The 20,139-nt window shown below is 44.9% G+C and overlaps 1 protein-coding gene across 1 annotated transcript in view; it reads right to left on the minus strand.

Annotated features, from left to right (window-relative positions):
- ACSF2 (acyl-CoA synthetase family member 2) overlaps window positions 1–20,139 on the minus strand; it is a 183,074-nt gene that overhangs the window by 23,322 nt on the left and 139,613 nt on the right. The window contains exons 9-10 of the mRNA XM_040437968.1: window positions 11,923–12,011; window positions 6,509–6,585 (exon numbers count right to left, since the gene is read on the minus strand). Of these exons, the coding sequence (XP_040293902.1) occupies window positions 6,509–6,585; window positions 11,923–12,011 (166 nt within the window). The remainder of the gene's footprint in view (window positions 1–6,508; window positions 6,586–11,922; window positions 12,012–20,139) is intronic.

Genomic DNA, 20,139 nt, shown 5'->3' on the forward strand with positions numbered 1-20,139 from the left:
GAGTAGCCAACCCACTGTGGTGATCTTACTGTACTTACCTGTCCCCGCTGTTGGGTTCAGTCTCTATCATTCCATGGCCGGTTTTTCATCTTCCTGGTGTGCTGATATCATCATGACGATGGAGTGTAGGCACGTGACTATTGCAGCCAATAGCTGGCCCTAGCGGTGACCTGGTCCCTTAGCGTCATGTGACCATTTGTCATGACACAAGGCGAGCCATTCACCACTGTGGTCAGTGACTGCCGCCCCCCCATCAACAGGTAGTTGATATCAGCACACCAGGGAGATAAAGAGCAGGCCATGGAATCATAAAGAGGCTCAACCCCTACGACGGGGACCAGGTAAGTATAATCAGCACCATGGATTGGCCACTCTGTTAAGTTTGATATAATGTCGGACAACCCCTTTAAAGGGCATGATCAAACAGAGCTTAAAGGGGTTGTACCATCTCTACGTTTATGGCATTTTGCTAGGATATGCCATAAATGTCAGATAGGAGCAGGTCTCACCTCTGGTACCCGCTCCTATGTCCAGAACGGGACCCCTGAAGTGAAAGAAAGCACAAAGCACATGTGAAGTGTCCTACTCGTTCACCGCTACAGAACTACTGGAAATAGCCGAACCAGCATGGCTGCGCAGCTGCTCTCCCTTCCCTTCAGGGGTCCTGTTCTAGGATGGGAGATGGGACAACTCCTTTTAAATGATTGCTGGCTCATGGGATTTGAAGATTTCTGACCAAGCAGAAAAATCTATCACCTAGTCATGTCCTTTAGGCCTCATACACATGGCAGCACTACGTGATGGAGCTTGTATGGTGGCGCATGGAATCCCTACAGCTCTGTACGTGTGCTGCCATATGATGCATCCATACGGTGCTGTATTATGGAGACATTCTCCCCTATGAAGAATGCTTTTAAATGACAATTTCTCTGTAATATGACATCCGATGCAGCATGACTTTTTTTTCTTTTGTTGGGTTTAAATTGTACCCGATTGGCAACTTTGTTCCTATATTATGTCCATGGGGTCTGGAAGAGCCAAAAGCTCATGAATATGAGGACTCCCTAGCGTGCGCTTTATAAAGAGTGGACTCGGCTGGCGCTCAATTCAGATTTTAGCAAAATATCAGTATTCAGTTCGAGAAAGCGACCCTGCGTTTTCATCAGGCAAGCAGAAAACTGCTGACAGATTTCCTTTCCTACTGGTGGCCCCACAAACCTTCAGCACCTGTCCAGGGATAAGCTATGATGGTCCGACCTTAACACCTGAACTGTTCAATATTCAGCTCTGAGTTTGGACTAAGGTAAGTGTCTGCTTCTCCGAGTTCATTCAGTACACATGCAATGCAGTAGCCTTACCAGCGCCTGTAAATAGGGTTGCCACCTTTCCCAACAAAAAATACCAGCCAAGCTAAGCCACACCCCAAATAGTTGTGGGGGCGTGGCTTAACACGTGGTGTTCAGTCGCTACTATACTGTGGCTCCCAATAATATTAATGCCCCCATTAGTGCCCCCAGTAATAGTAATGCCTCCATTAGCGCCCCCCAGAATCAATACTGTCCACATAAGCGCCCCCAGAATTAATACTGTCCACATTAGTGCCCCCAGTAATATTAATGCCCGCATTAGCGCCCCCCAGAATTAATATTGTCCACATCAGTGCCCCCAGTAATATTAATGCCCCCATTAGTGCACCCCAAAATTAATTCCCCCTTTAGCGCCGCCCAGAATTAATAATGCCCCCATTACTGGGGGTAATAGTAATGTCCATATTAGCACCCCCAGTAATAATAATGCCCCATTAGTGCCCCCTAGAATTAATGCCCCCCTTTAGTGCCCCCCCCAGGGAGAATAATGCCACCCATTAGTCCCCCCAGTTAGAATAATGCCACCCATTAGTGCCCCCAGTTAGGATAATGCCCCCCCATTAGTGCCCCCAGTTAGGATAATGCCCCCCATTAGTGGCTCCAGTTACAATAATGCCCCCATTAGTGCCCCTAGTTAGAATAATGCCCCCCATTAGTGCCCTCAGTTAGAATAACGCCCCCCATTAGTGCCCCCAGTTTGCGTCTGAAAAAACCCCCACTCATCTCCTCCATTTGCTCGCGCTGCAGTGAATGCCACCTGCTGACAGGAAGCTCAGTGCAGGACCTGCGCTCCAGCGTGATGACGTCTCGCAGGTCCGGTCCTGCAGTCAGCAGCATGAGCAAATGGAGGAGGTGAGTGCTTTATTTTTTTTTAACATTGCAGGTACAAAAAAATTACCAGCTCCTGCAACTCTTCCTGTAAACATACGTAGTTTCATGAACCTGAACTAACACTAGGATTACAGAGCTGCTTCTGTAATAATGCCATCAAAATAATCCACCTAGAATTTACTGTGCCCGGCCTTTACAGGGAATAAAAGAAACCTCTGCATGATTGTTCTCTGTTTGCAGCTGATTGCTATGGAGAACAGTCTTAAAGGGGTATTCCTGTCAATATTTCTGGCATGTCGGTATTACACGGCACAAAGTCAGACAGGTGAGGGTCTTGTCTACAGAACGGGGCTCCGAAGTGAAGGAAAACACATTGTGATGTGTGGTGTCCTCTCCATTCACTGCTATGAGACTTCCAAAAAGAGCATGCTCGTCTATATTCGGAGGTCCCATAGCAGTGAGTTGAGAGCAAGCTGCTCAAACATGGCCACCTCTCCATGTACCACTATAGGACTGCCGAAAATACCTCAGAACTCCTATAGCGGTGAATGGAGGGTGGTCTCACATGCACAGTGTGCTCTATTGCACACAGAGCAACTTCCATTTTTTTGCGGACCCATTGAGATGAATTATTCCACATACGGTCCGCAAAAAAAAAACTTAACGGACATGGAAAGAAAATATGTTCATGCGCATGAGCCCTTACTCTGTATTGTTCCTCTGTTATTCCTCCTGAATATGCACACAGATGCTGGATATCCTCCTGTGGTCATTCCAAGCTCTTTCATCGTGGACCCGTAGTTCATCCAAGGTGGTTGTTGGCTGCTGTGCATGGGAGACCCATTGCACCATCCAGTCCCAGACATTCTTGATAGGGCGAGATCTGGTGATCGAGCTGGCCAAGGGAGCTGCTGGATACCCTGAAGAGTACGTTGTGTGGCGATGGCAGTGTAGCTGGCCAGCTAAGACCTGTCCTAGGTTGCTAACATAGCTTATATGTTTATACAGCTAGATCTACAAATAACCTTAATACAGTTCCTATGTTTGTGTGTTAAAGACAAAAGCAGAGTTATTTACAGTGACTTTATGATTCGATGTCATGTAATAGTTATATTTGTGTCCACATAAGCAGAAAAATATAATATGCCTTTAAGATTCATTATATAATGTAAGGTAAGCTCAATGACACAGCAGACACAACAGAAAGCATAGAGTTAAACTGTTGTTGCTAAGCAGGAGTCTTGACCAATCCTAGCTTGCCTCACACAGCAAGTGTTTTGACCAATTACAGCCAGCCTCACACACAGCTTGTGTGGGAAATTCCCCTAGCAGGAGCTGCTGGAATTATTATTCACCAGAGAGAGGAGCTAAACAGACACACACTCCACGAGCTGTGTTTTATGGAAGCAAGAGGCCAAAATAGGTATTTAAAACAGTTATATAATGTTCCTACTGTTAATATAGTGATTAGAACTGTATACTGAACTTGTTATATTTGTGTTTACTTACAGTTCCACCAAACTACAAATTTAATTGCATACAAACGAACTACTAAGCCATACAATCCAAACAAATTGCATACAAATGCAAACTGCTCATACCAGATCATAAGCAATTGTATAGAGCAAACTGCAAACCAAGTAGAGCAAGTGAACTTTTGGTTAACCTCAGATATACCTCTCAGAGAGATCATAAAGTGCTTAAATAACTTAAAGTGAGAGTACAGATACTGGAGATAGAAATATATCCACCATTTTATGTTGAATGACAAGATTGAACAGTTGAACCACCATCATATGCATACCGCCATTTTATGATACTTTATTCAACATGTGTTTTGTACATGGACTATCTGTTGTGGAGACGGCAGTGATATATATGAAGAAAAGTTGAAGTTAATAAAGAAGTTATTTCAAGCATTTGATGTGCTCTTTAAACCTACTGTTTCCATAGAACGGCGCTAAAGGAATTACAGAGTAATAGACATTCTGGTTAGACTAAAAAGTCAGAGATATCAAAATTCTTCTAATGCCACAGCACAAAAGGCACTTCATAGTGCTGCGCCTGCCACAGGCAGTGTGTGTGTGTGTGTGGGGGGGGGGGCGCATTAGAACATCATGTCTCCTAACGGAATAAAAAAATGCAGTAGGACTGGATCCACAATGTCCTGGATAAAGTGATGTCCATGGCTGCATCAGAGTTTGCAAGAGCCTGCCTCATCATATACCCTGCTGCAGAACTCAAAACGGGTGCACCTCCTTGACTGTGTGATCATTGACGAAGCTCCACTAGCAGTTTATGCTCTGTTCATCTCAGCACAATCGCATTAACTTTTCTAGGTGTTTTTATCCTTTTCTAGTAGTGTATGTGAATAAGGCACCTTATTATTAGGACTGATGGAGTCCCAACAGTCAGAACCTCAGTGGAGTACAAAGAAGTGACCTAGGAATTTGTAGATAGGTGCCGGCGGAACCACCTTAGGATCAGTGCTGGAAAGACTAAGGAGATGGTGGTGGACTACCGCAAGCACAGACATCCTCCTAAACCAGTGGACATCAAAGGCACGGACATTCAGATAGTCAACACTTATAACTACCTAGGTTTGCTCCTCAATAATAAGCTAGACGGTGCAGATAACTTGGACATGAGTCACAGCAGGCTCTACCTTCTTAGAAGGCTGAGAGCTTTTGGAGTACAAAGGACACTTCTTGGGGCCTTATTCAACTCTGTAGTGGCATCAGCCATCTTCTTTGAAGTGGCCTGCTGGGGTAGCAGTATCTCAACCAGGGAGAGGAAGAGACTTGACAAACTGATTAGAAGGGCCACCTCCATCCTGGGGAGACCCCTAGACCCAGTGCAAGTGGTAGGTGAGAGAAGGATATTGTCCAAGTTGATCTTCATGCTGGAGAATAACTCCTATCCCATGCATGAGACTGTGATAGCATTGGGCAATACCATCAGTGACCAACTGCTTCACACCAAGTGTGAGAAGTTGCGCTATCGGAAGTTATTCCTCCCTGCTGCTGTTAGGCTGTACAACACTGACCCAAGCGGAGATAGATAGGCTCCTGCGGATATCATTCCATCCAGAGACTGAATTCTATAAGCTGTTATATCTATATCCCTTATCTTTTACATTTTGTATCTGTATCCTGTACTGTAATGCCTTTGTTATGGAGTTTTTGTACTTTCTGTGCTGCTGTTTCACTGTGAATGGCCCTATGGTGGGACTATTAAAGGATTACCTTATTTTATATGGAAATTAGCACAGTGGCCTAGTGGTTAGTACCATTAGCGGTGAGATCCTGGGTCCGAACCTGACCCAGGACAACATCTGTATGGAGTTTGTATGCTTTCCCAATATTCGCATGGGTTTCCTCCCACACTCCGAAAACATACAGGTCCAATGGGGACAGGAACCGATGCGAGGGGTATATTTAAGAACATCTTGGCCTGGATTTGGCACAAGTGGGATTTCTATCCTTTTTTTCTTAATTGCTCAAAAAGGGGTTGGGACTTAGTGAAAATGGGTGGAGCTTCACAGGAAAGGGTGCGTGACCTAAGATGTGCCGTTTTGCACCAAAATTATGCCATAATTCCGGTGTAAATTGTCTCAAAGCAAGCCAACCAACAAATGGTAGAAAGTTCAAGAAAAGTGTCTATCCTTGCACCGTATTTATCATCTATCCTGAGCCCTGTGATAAATCTGGGGCAGGTCTAGACGGCCAATCTAAGTTTATACCATTTATAAGATTAGTAAATCTGGGTTCTGTGTGAACTCAGCCTTATAGCACACTGTGCATTTACATTTGGTGCATTTGATTTTTCTGGAAGTTTTTATGACAAAAAATGCCAGTTCTAGGTGTTGGGTGGAAGTCTATGGGAGTTATTAAAAAACAGAACAAACACACATTTTCTTTCTTTTCTTTTTTTCTTTTTGCGGTGGGTTTTTCACTTGAGGTGTGTTTTTTGGGCTCGGGCATTTTTTCCCTCATTACCTGCCAATTTTGGCGCAGTTTATTTTTTAGTTTTTTTTGGCCCTGCTTCAAAAAACGCAAGAGGTAAAGTGGCTTTAAAATGTCTTTTTTTTTCCATACAGATCTACAGAAGGGACATTAGAGGGGGGGGTTCACACTTTCCTGTAGAAAAATGCATGGCTTGTAAACCATGCCGTATGCTCAAATACACTATTTGGGCAAAAAGTCCATTAAAAAACGCGAATAAAACGCCTATAAAAAAAACAAAACACACAACTCCAAAAGTGTAGTCTGGACGCACTCTTATGACAGCAGTGCATGGAAGCTACTCACCACAATATTTCTCATAGGAGTCTCGGTGGCAAGTTTCTTTACAATCTCAGGCGGTGCGATGGACCCAGCAATCACTCCTGCAAAAATGGTCACAGACAATTTATCAGAAACTAGTTTTGTGGCAGATCTCATTCCTCGTTCTGCAAAATCTTGGAAATCATCCTTACAAAATATAATATAAAGCTGACTGCACTGGACTGACCAGACCCGGAGTGACAGTGGTAACGTCAGAGCACAATGTCACAGTATTCTCCATGATCATCTGCTTACCCAAGTTCATCCTGTCCAGCACTACAGGGCTCAGCAACATAAGGTCCTGTAAATGACAACGTTTCACCGCTGAGACCCTCAGGGGGTCACCTGTTCACACTGCCTATGGTCATTGATTGAGATAACTTTTCTTCACTGGACCACAGTATGTAGTCTATTGCTTGATACATTTATTTGAGTCTCCCCTTCCAAACTCTAATTGCAGATCTCTGGACTGTTAAAATGCGGACTTATTACAGCTGTATCACAAGTCTAAGGTCTCTTGCACACGACCATGTGTCCCCCGCGGCCATATTGCGGCCCGCATACGGCAGGTCCGCAATACACTGCACACCGGCCGTGTGCATTTCGCATCACGGATGCGGACCCATTCAAGTAAATCCGGAGATGCGGTGCAGAACGGAACGGAAGTGCTACAGAGTGCTTTCGTGGGGTTCCGTTCGGCAAAAAGATAGAACTTGTCCTATCTTTTTGCTGAACGGACAGATCGCGGGCCCCATTCAAGTGAATGGGGTCGCGATCCGCATGCCGCTGGCCCACAGTCGGTGCCCGTGCATTTTTTGCACTTTTAGCCGTGTTTTTTGAGGGAAATAACATCAGCCCCAGATGTTAGCTGAAGGTTTATGGGAAATATGAAACAGGACTCACAAGTGTGTTTTTTTTATTTATTTTTTTTCTCCTTGCGTTTTTGTTTATTTGGGGACTTTTTACTTTCTTGCTTCTTTTCTAAGTGCAGCATGCTGCTCCTTGTTTTGTTTTTTTAAGGCTTTTTTTAAATGACCTGAGGAAAAAAAGCAAATAAAAAAATGTACATGTTATCCTGGCGTTTTTTACTGTCCAAAAAAAAAAACCCCAGTGCAAGTTTGTGTGTGTATGGACCCTAAGGCTGAAAACACCTGTAGGTATTTTGTGTTATTTTTTTGTGTGCATGAGGCCTTAGACTTAGGCCCCTTTCACACGGGCGAGATTTCCGCGCGGGTGCAATGCGTGAGGTGAACGCATTGCACCCGCACTGAATCCGGACCCATTCACTTCTATGGGGCTGTGTACATGAGCGGTGATTTTCACGCATCACTTGTGCGTTGCGTGAAAATCGCAGCATGTTCTAAATTGTGTTTTTTCACGCAACGCAGGCCCCATAGAAGTGAATGGGGCTGCGTGAAAATCGCAAACATCCGCAAGCAAGTGCGGATGCGGTGCGATTTTCACGCACGGTTGCTAGGAGACGATCGGGATGGGGACCCGATCTTTATTATTTTTCCTTATAACATCGTTATAAGGGAAAATAATAGCATTCTGAATACAGAATGCATAGTACAATAGGGCTGGAGGGGTTAAAAAAATAATAAAAAATAATGTAACTCACCTTAATCCACTTGTTTGCGCAGCTGGCATCTCTTCTGTCTTGTTCTGTGAGGAATAGGACCTTTGATGACGTCACTACGTTCATCACATGGCCCGTCACATGATCCATCACCATGGTAAAAGATCATGTGATGGACCATGTGATGAGCGCAGTGACGTCACCACAGGTCCTTTACCCAGGTCCTGAAGAAAGAAGACAGAAGAGATGCCGGCTGCGCAAACAAGTGGATTCAGGTGAGTTAAATTATTTTTTTATTATTTTTAACCCCTCCAGCCCTATTTTACTATGCATTCTGTATTCAGAATGCTATTATTTTCCCTTATAACCATGTTATAAGGGAAAATAATACAATCTACAGAACACCTAACCTAAACCCGAACTTCTGTGAAGAAGTTCGGGTTTGGGTACCAAACATGCCGATTTTTCTCACGCGCGTGCAAAACGCATTACAATGTTTTGCACTCGTGCGGAAAAATCGCGCATGTTCCCGCATCGCCCGTGTGAAACCAGCCTTACACTGAAGGCCTTTAATATAACAGCCAGAGGTCGCACTACATTTTTTTCCAGAAGAGTAAAAATAATCCACTTACCATTTTTGAGGAATATATTTTTTAGCCAAGGAGGAGTACGAAAGTTGAAGTAATACAAATAGATAAGGCCTCATGCACACGACCGTGCCGTTTTTTTGCGGTCCGCAAATCGCGAATCCGCAAAACACGGAAGCCACCCGTGTAGACATGCCTATTATTGTCCGCAAAACGGACAAGAATAAGACATGTTATATTTTTTTTGCGGGGCCTCGGAAAGGAGTGCTGTCCGCGTCTTTTGCGGCCCCATTGAAGTGAATGGGTCCGCTGTCGCGCCGCAAAAACTGCGGCTCAGATGCAGACCATAACTACGGTCGTGTGCATGAGGCCTAATACGTAGGCTCTCACATCTGCGTTGGGGGCTCTCTCGCAGATTCTGTCAAAACGACCTGACAGGACTTTTTTGTCTGGTAAAGAGGCAGGATCCGTAACGGAAACTGAACAGACTCCATTATAGTCAATGGGGTCTGCTCAGCTCCTTTCGGGGGTCTGTTATGTTCCCGATCGGTTATTTTCGTTGTTCTGCTCATCTAATGAAGCAGAACAACAGAAATTAATATCGGTGATGTGAAGGTGGCCTAAGAGGCGAGTATTTATGCAGGCAATTATAGCGAAGTGATTAAGTACAGTCCAATATAGTGCATCTTCCCTGTACTTTACCACTTGGCTATAATATTCTACCTCCATTCACTACACACTGTGCCACAGACATCATATACTGTGTCACAGACATCCCACACTGCACCACATACATCACACCAGGGGCGTAGCTAAAGGCTCATGGGCCTGGTGTAAGGGCTGTTTCACACGAGCGAGTCCATTGCGGGAATCGCGCTCCGTGTGTGAGTGTGATCCTCCACTCTGGACTTGCAGGAGCGCACGGCATCATCATGATTTATAATGCTATGTGTCTCTGCTTGACATTATTTCTACAGAATCATACTGACAGCTTTATGTCGCTATGATTCTGTGGAAAAAAGGCCATGCAGAGACACATAGCATTATAAATTATGATAATGCCGTGCGCTCCTGCAAGTCCAGAGCAGAGGATCACACTCACACACGGAGTGTGATTCCCGCAATGGACTCGCTCGTGTGAAACAGCCCTAAGAGTTCAGCTTGGGCCCCCTTCTCTCAGTGCTTTGTGGCCAGGTGCAGGGGAGCACATAGCCTTCGTGCTACCCCTTCACTCCAGCCAGAGGTGTAACTTGACCAGCATGCATACCAGTGTCTTGTTATGCGGCACAAGGGTCTTTGGGCCCCCTCAGGCTCCTGGACCCGGTTGCGAATGCTACCTCGGCGCCCCCTATAGCTAAGCCCCTGCATCAAACACTGCACTACATACATCACACACTGCACTTACATACACACTGCACTCCAGACATCACACACTGCACTCCAGACATCACACACTGCACCACATACTAAACACATTGCACCACATACATCACACACTGCACTTACATACACAATGCACTCAAGACATCACACACTGCACCACATACTTCACACACACTGCACTACATACACACTGCACTCCAGATATCACACACTGCACTCCAGACATCACACACTGCACTCCAGACATCACACACTGCACCACATACTTCACTCCAGACAACACACACTGCACCACATACTTCACTCCAGACAACACACACTGCACCACATACTTCACACACTTCAACACATATTTCACACACACTGCACCACATACTTCACACACACACTGCACCACATACATCACACACACACACACTGCACCACATACATCACACACACTGCACCACATACATCACACACTGCACTCCAGACATCACACACTGCACCACATACTTTACACACTGCAACACATACTTCTCACACACTCCACTTCATACTTCAAACACTGCACCACATACATCACACACTTCAAACACTGCACTTCATACTTCAAACACTGCACTTCATACTTCAAACACTGCACTTCATACTTCACACACTGCACTCCAGACATCACACACTGCACCACATACATCACACACTGCACTACATACTTCACACACTGCACTTACCTACACACTGCACTCCAGACATCACACACTGCACTCCAGGCATCACACACTGCACCACATACATCACACACTGCACTACATACTTCACACACTGCACTCCAGACATCACACACTGCACTCCAGACATCACACACTGCACTATACACATTACACACCGCGCTGTCACCTAGTGCATGTCAAACTGTATGTCCGGGCTGTAGTTTTCCACCACTCCAAAACGCCACGCCATGCTCGCCGATGTCCTCAGGGACAGTGCACTGCTTCCCCCTACTCTCCAGTTACAGCAACGGCCCAGGAGCTAGCCCCTCCTCCTTACAGCTCCCGCCAGATGCAGGACACGATAATGCTCCGGCAACCCGGCCAAATAAACCGATAACAAAGCTCCTTGCTGTACGCAGCTGCGCTGCCTGTGCCGTTCACTGTGCGCCCTGCGCTCATGAATGTCAGGGATAAGTCTAAGGCCTCATGCACACGGACGTTGCCCGTACGTGGCCGTATTGCGGTCAACAATATGCGGGCACCGGCCGTGTGCTCCCCGCATCACGAATGCGGACCAATTCAACATGTTCTATTTTTTTGCAGTGCGGAGGGATCACGGACCCTTTCAAATTGAATTATTCTCGATCTGTCCCAGCCGCCGCACGGACGTTGCCCGTGCACTTGGGACCGCAAATTGCAGTCCCCAATGCACGGAACGGCTGCACAACGGCCATGTGCATGAGGCCTAAGGCGTGTTGATACGCATTAGTATTTTTTTGAGGAGTAAAATGTCCTGAACAGGTGTCCGACGCTTGTACAAGCGTTATTGAGACCTCTGATAACAGCCTTATAAAAGATGTTATTCACAAAGCGCCTGCTGGAAAACCGTCTGGTTAAACTAAAGGCTACACGGGAACTATGTATTTTGGATGGAGCTGCTTTTAAACTTTGGAACAAGGGCACATAATGATGATGAGTCTACATTCAGTTTTTCCAAAGAAAACATGCAAGAAATACCAGGCGCTGCGCCACAGACCCCGCAAATATCTGAGGAAGACAAACAACCCGCACACTAGAACGGCCAACAAACGGCAGAGCAAATGCCCTCTAATTACAAGTGGAAATCCAAAACCCATTCTTCATACTTCAGCCACATACCATGGGTGAGATGAGAAGTAAGAGAAGCATAGTCTGGCTGCGCCAAAAGATCTATATACATGGTCGGAGTCCCGTACATCGTTGTGCATCTGCAAGACATTAAGAGGACCACATGTCAACAGTCTCCTACAGCACACAGGTGGCTTAAAGGCAACCTGTCACCATGAAATGCAGTGCAGCCAGCATTAGGGTTGCATCGGGTATCGATTTTTTTTTTACCAGGTTCGATTTGATACTGGGATTGGCCTTTTTTCAATACAAAGCTGTGCCATTGCACAGCTTAGTATCAGTCTCTACTAGAGACCATGACGTGCGCAAAGCACAGTGCACCGAATGTCCTAATAAGAAGGAGGGAGAGCTTCCCTCCCTCCTCACTATGACGTGGCCGGCCACTGCCAGCAATGAAAACACTTAGTAGCCTGATGGGGGAGTGTCAGGGAGCATAACACGGCATGGGAGAAAGTAACTCACAGCGGTCCTCGCAGTGCTGGATACTGATAAGTTAAAGGACCTGTGATGATGTCATTGCCATGCACTTGTTACTGGTCACATGGCCATGACATCATCACAGGTCCTTTATCTTTCAACATTCAGAAGGATCTTGCTGCAGGAGATGTTTCCTGCTGTTTTTACGGGTATGTGCTTCATGCTATATGCCTGTATTAATGTGAGGCACATGGTCTTACTACTTTAGTACCTCCATGTGCCTCACATTAATAGCAACAGGCCGCACCACGTACTTCATATAATGGACAACATGGGGTTAATAATGGTGTCACTTACTGTTAATGTGAAGCACGTGGAGGTCTAAATTAATAACGCACATTAATAGTAACCCCGTCAACTACCTCCTGACGCAACGGGCAACATGGGGTAATGTGAGGTACATGACGGGGTTACTCTGATGGGAGACACAGAGGTCCAAATTGATAAAACCATGTGCCTCATATTAACAGTAACTAACCCCATCATGTACTTCACATTAACTCCATGTTGTCCATTATGTGAGGAGGGCAATCGATATTTTGAAAAGAAAGTGTGGGTATTTTTTGTGTGTTTTTTTGTGTGGTATCAAGTATCACAATACTTTTTCTGGGTATCAACATCCAATCAAAATCTTAGTATTGTGACAACTCTATTGTGACAATTTTATTCATTTACATTCCTGCTCATTCTGGACTTTGCCGTCAAGGCTTTTTCTCTATGACTGCATTGCAAATCGTGAAATCCGTGGTGGAAATCTGCAGTATAAATTGACATGCTGCAGATTTAGGGTCCATTCACACGCACGTAGGCGTTTTGCGGTCCGCAAATTGCGGATCCGCAAAACATGGACACCGGTAATGTGCGTTCCGCGGACCGCACATCGCCGCCACTATAATAGAAAATGCCTTTTCTTGTCCGCAGTTGCGGAGAAGAATAGGACATGTTCTATTTTTTCGGGAACGGAATTGCGGATGCGGACAGCACACTGTGTGCTGTCCGCATCTTTTGCGGCCCCATTGAAAATGAATGGGTCCGGATCCGTTCCGCAACGGATCCGGACTCATTTTGCAGACGCCTGAATGGACCCTTAGGCTAGTCCTACGTGGCAACATTTCACATAATGTATTTTAATGGTGTGGCAGTGCGACGTGATGTGACAATTGCAAAAAATCCATCCAGTTTGGATATTTTTGGGACTGTCGCGTTGCAGCAGCAGCAGCATGTCACATTGCGATACCATTGAAATACGTTACATGACATGTCATGAGACTTTCTTGTTGCACAACAAATGTCGCCATGTAGCTATACCCTTTTTATTGTTCAATAGTGTTTTATTTAAGGTTTTTTAAAGAGGTACACAACATAAGCCCAGCTGTGACTGAGCATAAAAGAACAAAATAGCAGCAGTACCAAAATTTGTGGTAGTGTACACAGAAAGCAGCCTACAATTTAGAAACAAAAACTTAATTTAGGCATGAGATTACAGCATATGACAGTATACCATCCTTTTCGTTAATATGAATATCAGAGGTATCATGGGATTATAGATCATAGACATCATTGCATGAAAATCCCTTCATCATCAATAACACAAAATCAAAGACATACATAAAATAAGACACGTGGACACTTGATATGGTGGAAAGATTTTGGCCACGACCAGCTTTATTAAAGAACAGTTTAAAACCAATCAAACATTAAAAACCATGAACCATATAACTTAAAGGGAACCTGTCACTGGGATTTTGTGTATAGAGCTGAGGACATGGGTTGCTAGATGGCCGCTGGCACATCCGCAATACCCCGTCCCCAAAGCTCTGTGTGCTTTTATTGTGTAAAAAAAAACGATTTGATATACAGTACAGACCAAAAGTTTGGACACACCTTCTCATTCAAAGAGTTTTCTTTATTTTCATGACTATGAACACATCAAAACTATGAATTAACACATGTTGAATTATATACATAACAAACAAGTGTGAAACAACTGAAAATATGTCATATTCTAGGTTCTTCAAAGTAGCCACCTTTTGCTTTGATTACTGCTTTGCACACTCTTGGCATTCTCTTGATGAGCTTCAAGAGGTAGTCACCTGAAATGGTCTTCCAACAGTCTTGAAGGAGTTCCCAGAGATGCTTAGCACTTGTTGGCCCTTTTGCCTTCACTCTGCGGTCCAGCTCACCCCAAACCATCTCGATTGGGTTCAGGTCCGGTGACTGTGGAGGCCAGGTCATCTGGCGCAGCACCCCATCACTCTCCTTCATGGTCAAATAGCCCTTACTTTCCAATTTTTCCCAATTTTTCGGCTGACTGACTGACCTTCATTTCTTAAAGTAATGATGGCCACTCGTTTTTCTTTACTTAGCTGCTTTTTTCTTGCCATAATACAAATTCTAACAGTCTATTCAGTAGGACTATCAGCTGTGTATTCACCTGACTTCTCCTCAACGCAACTGATGGTCCCAACCCCATTTATAAGGCAAGAAATCCCACTTATTAAACCTAACAGGACACACCTGTGAAGTGAAAACCATTTCAGGGGACTACCTCTTGAAGCTCATCAAGAGAATGCCAAGAGTGTGCAAAGCAGTAATCAAAGCAAAAAGGTGGCTACTTTGAAGAACCTAGAATATGACATATTTTCAGTTGTTTCACACTTGTTTGTTATGTATATAATTCCACATGTGTTAATTCATAGTTTTGATGCCTTCAGTGTGAATCTACAATTTTCATAGTCATGAAAATAAAGAAAACTCTTTGAATGAGAAGGTGTGTCCAAACTTTTGGTCTGTACTGTATATGCCATAAGCTTGCCCTAAATACCAGAATAAAACTAGTCCGCTCACCATTTCAGTGAGCGACTTTACCCCTCCTTCTTAAAATGGGCGGGCGGGTGCAGCCCCACACTTGCGGCTTGGCTGACAGCAAAATCACCGTCAGCCACCGCAATATATATACAAAACGATCCCCCCCCACAACCCATCACCCAATAACCTAACTGTTGCTGGGCATCAACAATTAATCTGCCCAGCAACATCCCTTCATAGGTGCCCTAACTATCCAATCCCAGACCTTTGACCTCTACCCAGCAACAATGGATAATTTTAGCCACCGTGACCACCAATTTTGGCGCCAAAAACACCACCTAACAACATGGGATGATCAAAATCCCATAAGGATTACTCCATATGAAATTCCGGGATCCTAACATTCTTTTGTGTGGTAAAGGAGGGAGGGGGGGGGGGAGAATGAAAGGGGAGTGGAAGGAAGGAAACCTGATTTCTGGGAAGTCTGCCATAAAGCAGTCACAAAATAGTGTCTGGGAGAGGTGTGGCATGAGCACTTGAGAGCCAATATAACCGTTGGTTGAGGACCCTGGATCTGGACTGGAGATCAGGTGTGTAAACTACTATATTTCATGTTGCATATGCTGATTTACCAATTGTTGAACCTCATCGATGGATAGGGTGATACTTTGCTTCCAATGACGGGCTATCACTTGGCTGTGAGGATATGTGCCACCACCCATCTCCGGTCACAGGGGATGTTTGAGAGCCCAATACATAATATAGCTAGTTCCGGAGAAAGGGAAATAGTTAGGACAGTTACCTCTGAGATAAGGCTTAGAGATTGTTGCCATAAAGGAGAGATGAGAGGATAGAACCACCACATATGGGTTGGGGTGCCCCGATGTCCGCATCCCCGTCAACACATAGGTGAATAATCCACTTTTACATGTGCCAGTCTGTCAGGCGTGAGGTACCAACGTAGTTGGATTTTCCTATTTTGTTCTGCATGGTTAATGCATTTAGAGGGTTTGATAGCGCAAAAAAGCGCGGTTCAAGGTTGTGTAGATTGTATTATTTTCCCTTATAACATGGTTATAAGGAAAAATAATAGCATTCTGAATACAGAATGCTAAGTAAAATAGGTCAGGAGGGGTTAAAGGTTAGAAAAATAATAATAATAATTTAACTCCCCTTAATCCACTTGTTCGCACAGCCGGCATCTCTTCTGTCTTCATCTGTGAGAAAAAGGACCTTTGATGACGTCACTACGCTCATCACATGGTCATTCACATGATCCATCACCATGGTAATGGATCATGTGATGAGCGTAGTGACGTCATCTAAGGTGCTTTTCCTCACAGATGAAGACAGAAGAGATGCCGGCTGCGCGAACAAGTGGATTAAGGGGAGTTAAATTTTTTTTTATTTTTTTTTAACCCCTCCAGCGCTATTTTACTTAGCATTCTGTATTCAGAATGCTATTATTTTCCCTTATAACCATGTTATAAGGGAAAATAATAATGATCGGGTCCCCATCCCGATCGTCACCTAGCAACCGTGTGTGAAAATCGCACCGCATCCGCACTTGCTTGCGGATACTTCCGTTTTTAACACAACCCTATTCATTTCTATGGGGCCTGCGCTACGTGAAAAACGCACAAAGAGGAGCATGCTGCGATTTTCACGCAACGCACAAGTGATGCGTGAAAATCACCGCTCATGTGCACAGCCCCATAGAAATGAATGGGTCCGGATTCAGTGCGGGTGCAATGCGTTAACCTCACGCATCGCACCCGCGCAGAAATCTCGCCCGTGTGAAAGGGGCCTGTCACCGCCAGTTCTGTAGGAAGATCTGGCAGATGTTCTTCTCTACCTCTTGTATAATGTTCTTTGCTTTGGTTTCACTTTGTCATCTTATTTCCTTCTGTCAGGTGTCACTTATTTCGACTAATTGTCTTCCTTTATAATCCCTCCCATACTGCCTCACTTTGCGGTTTATACTACTTACTGGATGAGGTGTTCACTGCTGGAGGCTGCTTCTGCTGTTTGCTCAGATAAGTCATTTACTTTATTGTGTTTCCTTGCTGGCTTGATTCTAGGTGACCCTGACTCCGTCCGTATTAAGTGCAGGGAGCCGGTGGTCGTGTCCCCTCACTATTATAGGGTTTTCAGGTGTCACACAGTATTAGGTACGCGGGCATGCAATCGTCTACCATACAGACCCTTGCATGTGCATAGCAGTGAGAGAGAGCTCTTAGGGTTTTATAGGGTTCACCTATAAGCTCCTTAGTTTGGGTTCAAGCCAGTCGCTCGTTTATTTATATGTTCCAGCTATCTGCTAACTTCATCTGTGACATTATGAACCGCCATAACCGTCTTAAGCATGGATCCGGTTTCAGCCTTGATTGAACGCATGCAAGGTCTTTCGCTGGAGGTAGCAGATCTCCGTAAAACTGTGTCTCAGTTTCAGGTGACCGGTTCTGCTGGCGTTCATGGAGTTTGTTCCGAGCCTAAGATCTCACTCCCGGATACGTTCTCCGGGGGTAGTGAGAATTTTGTTTGCTTTAGAGAGGCTTGCAAACTCCATTTTCGCCTACTTCCCCATTCCTCTGGTGATGAGGAGCAAAGGGTGGGGATCATCATCTCGCTGCTCAGGGATATCGCTCAGTCTTAGGCCTTTTCGCTGCCGGTGGGGGCACGGCCCCTCCAATCAGTGGATGAATTTTTTGTAGCCCTGGGACAGATATATGATGACCTGGATCGTACTGCTCTGGCTGAATCTAAACTGCGTCTTATATGCCAGGGTAAACAGTCCGCAGAGATATATTGTTCTGAATTTCGGAGATGGGCAGCTGATACTGGTTGGAATGATGCTGCACTCCGAAGTCAATTTTGCCATGGTCTTTCGGAAAGATTGAAAGATGCATTCGCTTTTCATGAGAGACCAGCGTCGTTAGAGTCAGCCATGTCTCTAGCTGTTTGTATTGACAGGCGTCTTAGAGAGAAATAGGAGACTACTCTTTCCTGTCATATTCAGCCCAAGGACAGTGGGGTTGTCTCATTCAGTGCGCAGGGGTCTCAGTCTGTCTCAATCCCCTCTGAGGAGGAGGCCATGCAGCTGGGTTTGCTTGCCTCTGATAGTAGAGGATTCAGCTCTCAGAGGAAGGTTTGTTTCTGTTGTGGGGGTATAAATCATTTGGCTAATGTTTTGCCCCTCTAAGAGATTCATGGCGTTTTCTGAGGGTAATAAAAACAAAACAAAACAAAAAAAAAACTCTAAAAACTTTCCACTTGCTACTATTGGCAAGGTTTACCGTTTGCTTGTAGTTCCCGTTTTCACCTACCTGCCAGGGTGGCGCTAGACAGCAAGAACATTGTTTGTGAGATTTTTGTAGATAGTGGAGCAGCTGTCAATCTCATTGATAATCAATTTGCAACAACGCATGGTTTCCAGGTATACACTTTGGAAAAGGATATACCTGTTTTTGCTATCTATTCCGCTCCACTTTCTCAAAGATCGTTAAAGGGCATAGTTCACAATATCCGTTTGACTGTGGCTGACGCTCATGTTGAGGATATGTCATGTTTCGTCCTAAGCGGATTACCTACTCCTCTAGTGTTGGGGCTACCCTGGCTCACTAAACATAACCCCACCATTATTTGGCAAGCAAGGCAAATAAATGGTTGGAGTGAGTTTTGCAGAGAGAATTGCCTCACGTCGTCTCTTTCAGAGGTTTCTACCAAGACTGTGCCATCTTTTCTCTCTGAATTTTCGGATGTGTTTTCCGAGAGTGGTGTCCAGGAGTTGCCCCCTCCCCGGAAGTACGACTGCCCTATTAATCTCATCCCAGGCGCCAAGCTGCCAAAATCACGACTATACAATCTCTCCCAACCTGAAAGAGTCGCTATGCGTACTTATATCTCTGAGAGCCTGATAAAGGGACACATCCCACCCTTGAAGTCACCGCTGGGTATTTTTTTGTTAAGAAAAAAGATGCTTCTTTAAGACCTTGTCTGGATTTCAGGGAGCTGAACCGTATCACGATTCGTGACCCATATCCGGACCTGTTTAACCAGATTGTTGGGGCTAAAGTTTTTTCTAAGTTGGATTTAAGAGGAGCATACAACCTAGTCAGGGTCAGGGAAGGGGACGAATGGAAGACGTCCTTCAATACCACTGAGGGTCATTTCGAGAATTTGGTTATGCCCTTTGGTTTGATGAATGCCCCGGCCGTCTTCCAACATTTTGTGAACAGCATTTTTTATCATTTAATGGGGAAATTTGTACTGGTGTATCTAGATGACATTTTAATTTTTTCTCCTGATTTCAAGACTCATCGGGACCACCTATGTCAGGTCTTGCTGATTCTGCGGGAGAATAAATTATACGCTAAACTGGAAAAATGTGTGTTTGCGGTTCCGGAGATTCAATTTCTTGGTTTTCTTCTCTCCGCTTCTGGTTTTCGGATGGACCCTGAGAAGGTCCGCGCTGTGCTTGATTGGGAGCTTCCTGAGAAGGCGCTGATGCGGTTTTTGGGTTTTGCAAATTATTACAGAAAGTTCATTTTGAATTATTCCTCTGTTGTTAAGCCACTCACTGATATGACTAAAAAGGGGGTGGATTTTCCCACGTGGTCGGTAGATGCGCTTAAAGCCTTTTCTAGTATTAAAGAGAGTTTTGCTTCCGCTCCCATTTTGGTACAACCTGATGTCTCTCTACCTTTTATTATTGAGGTGGATGCTTCTGAGGTGGGTGTGGGTGCGGTCTTATCTCAGGGTCCCTCTCCTGCCAAATGGCGACCGTGTGCCTTTTTCTCAAGGAAACTCTCCTCTGCAGAGAGAAATTACGATGTGGAAGATAGGGAGTTGTTGGCCATCAAATTAGCTTTTGAGAAATGGCGCCATTAGTTAAAGGGAGCCAGACACCCTATTACCGTGTTT

This window comes from Bufo bufo, chromosome 6, assembly GCF_905171765.1.
Source record: "Bufo bufo chromosome 6, aBufBuf1.1, whole genome shotgun sequence".
Classification (NCBI taxonomy): Eukaryota; Metazoa; Chordata; class Amphibia; order Anura; family Bufonidae; genus Bufo; species Bufo bufo.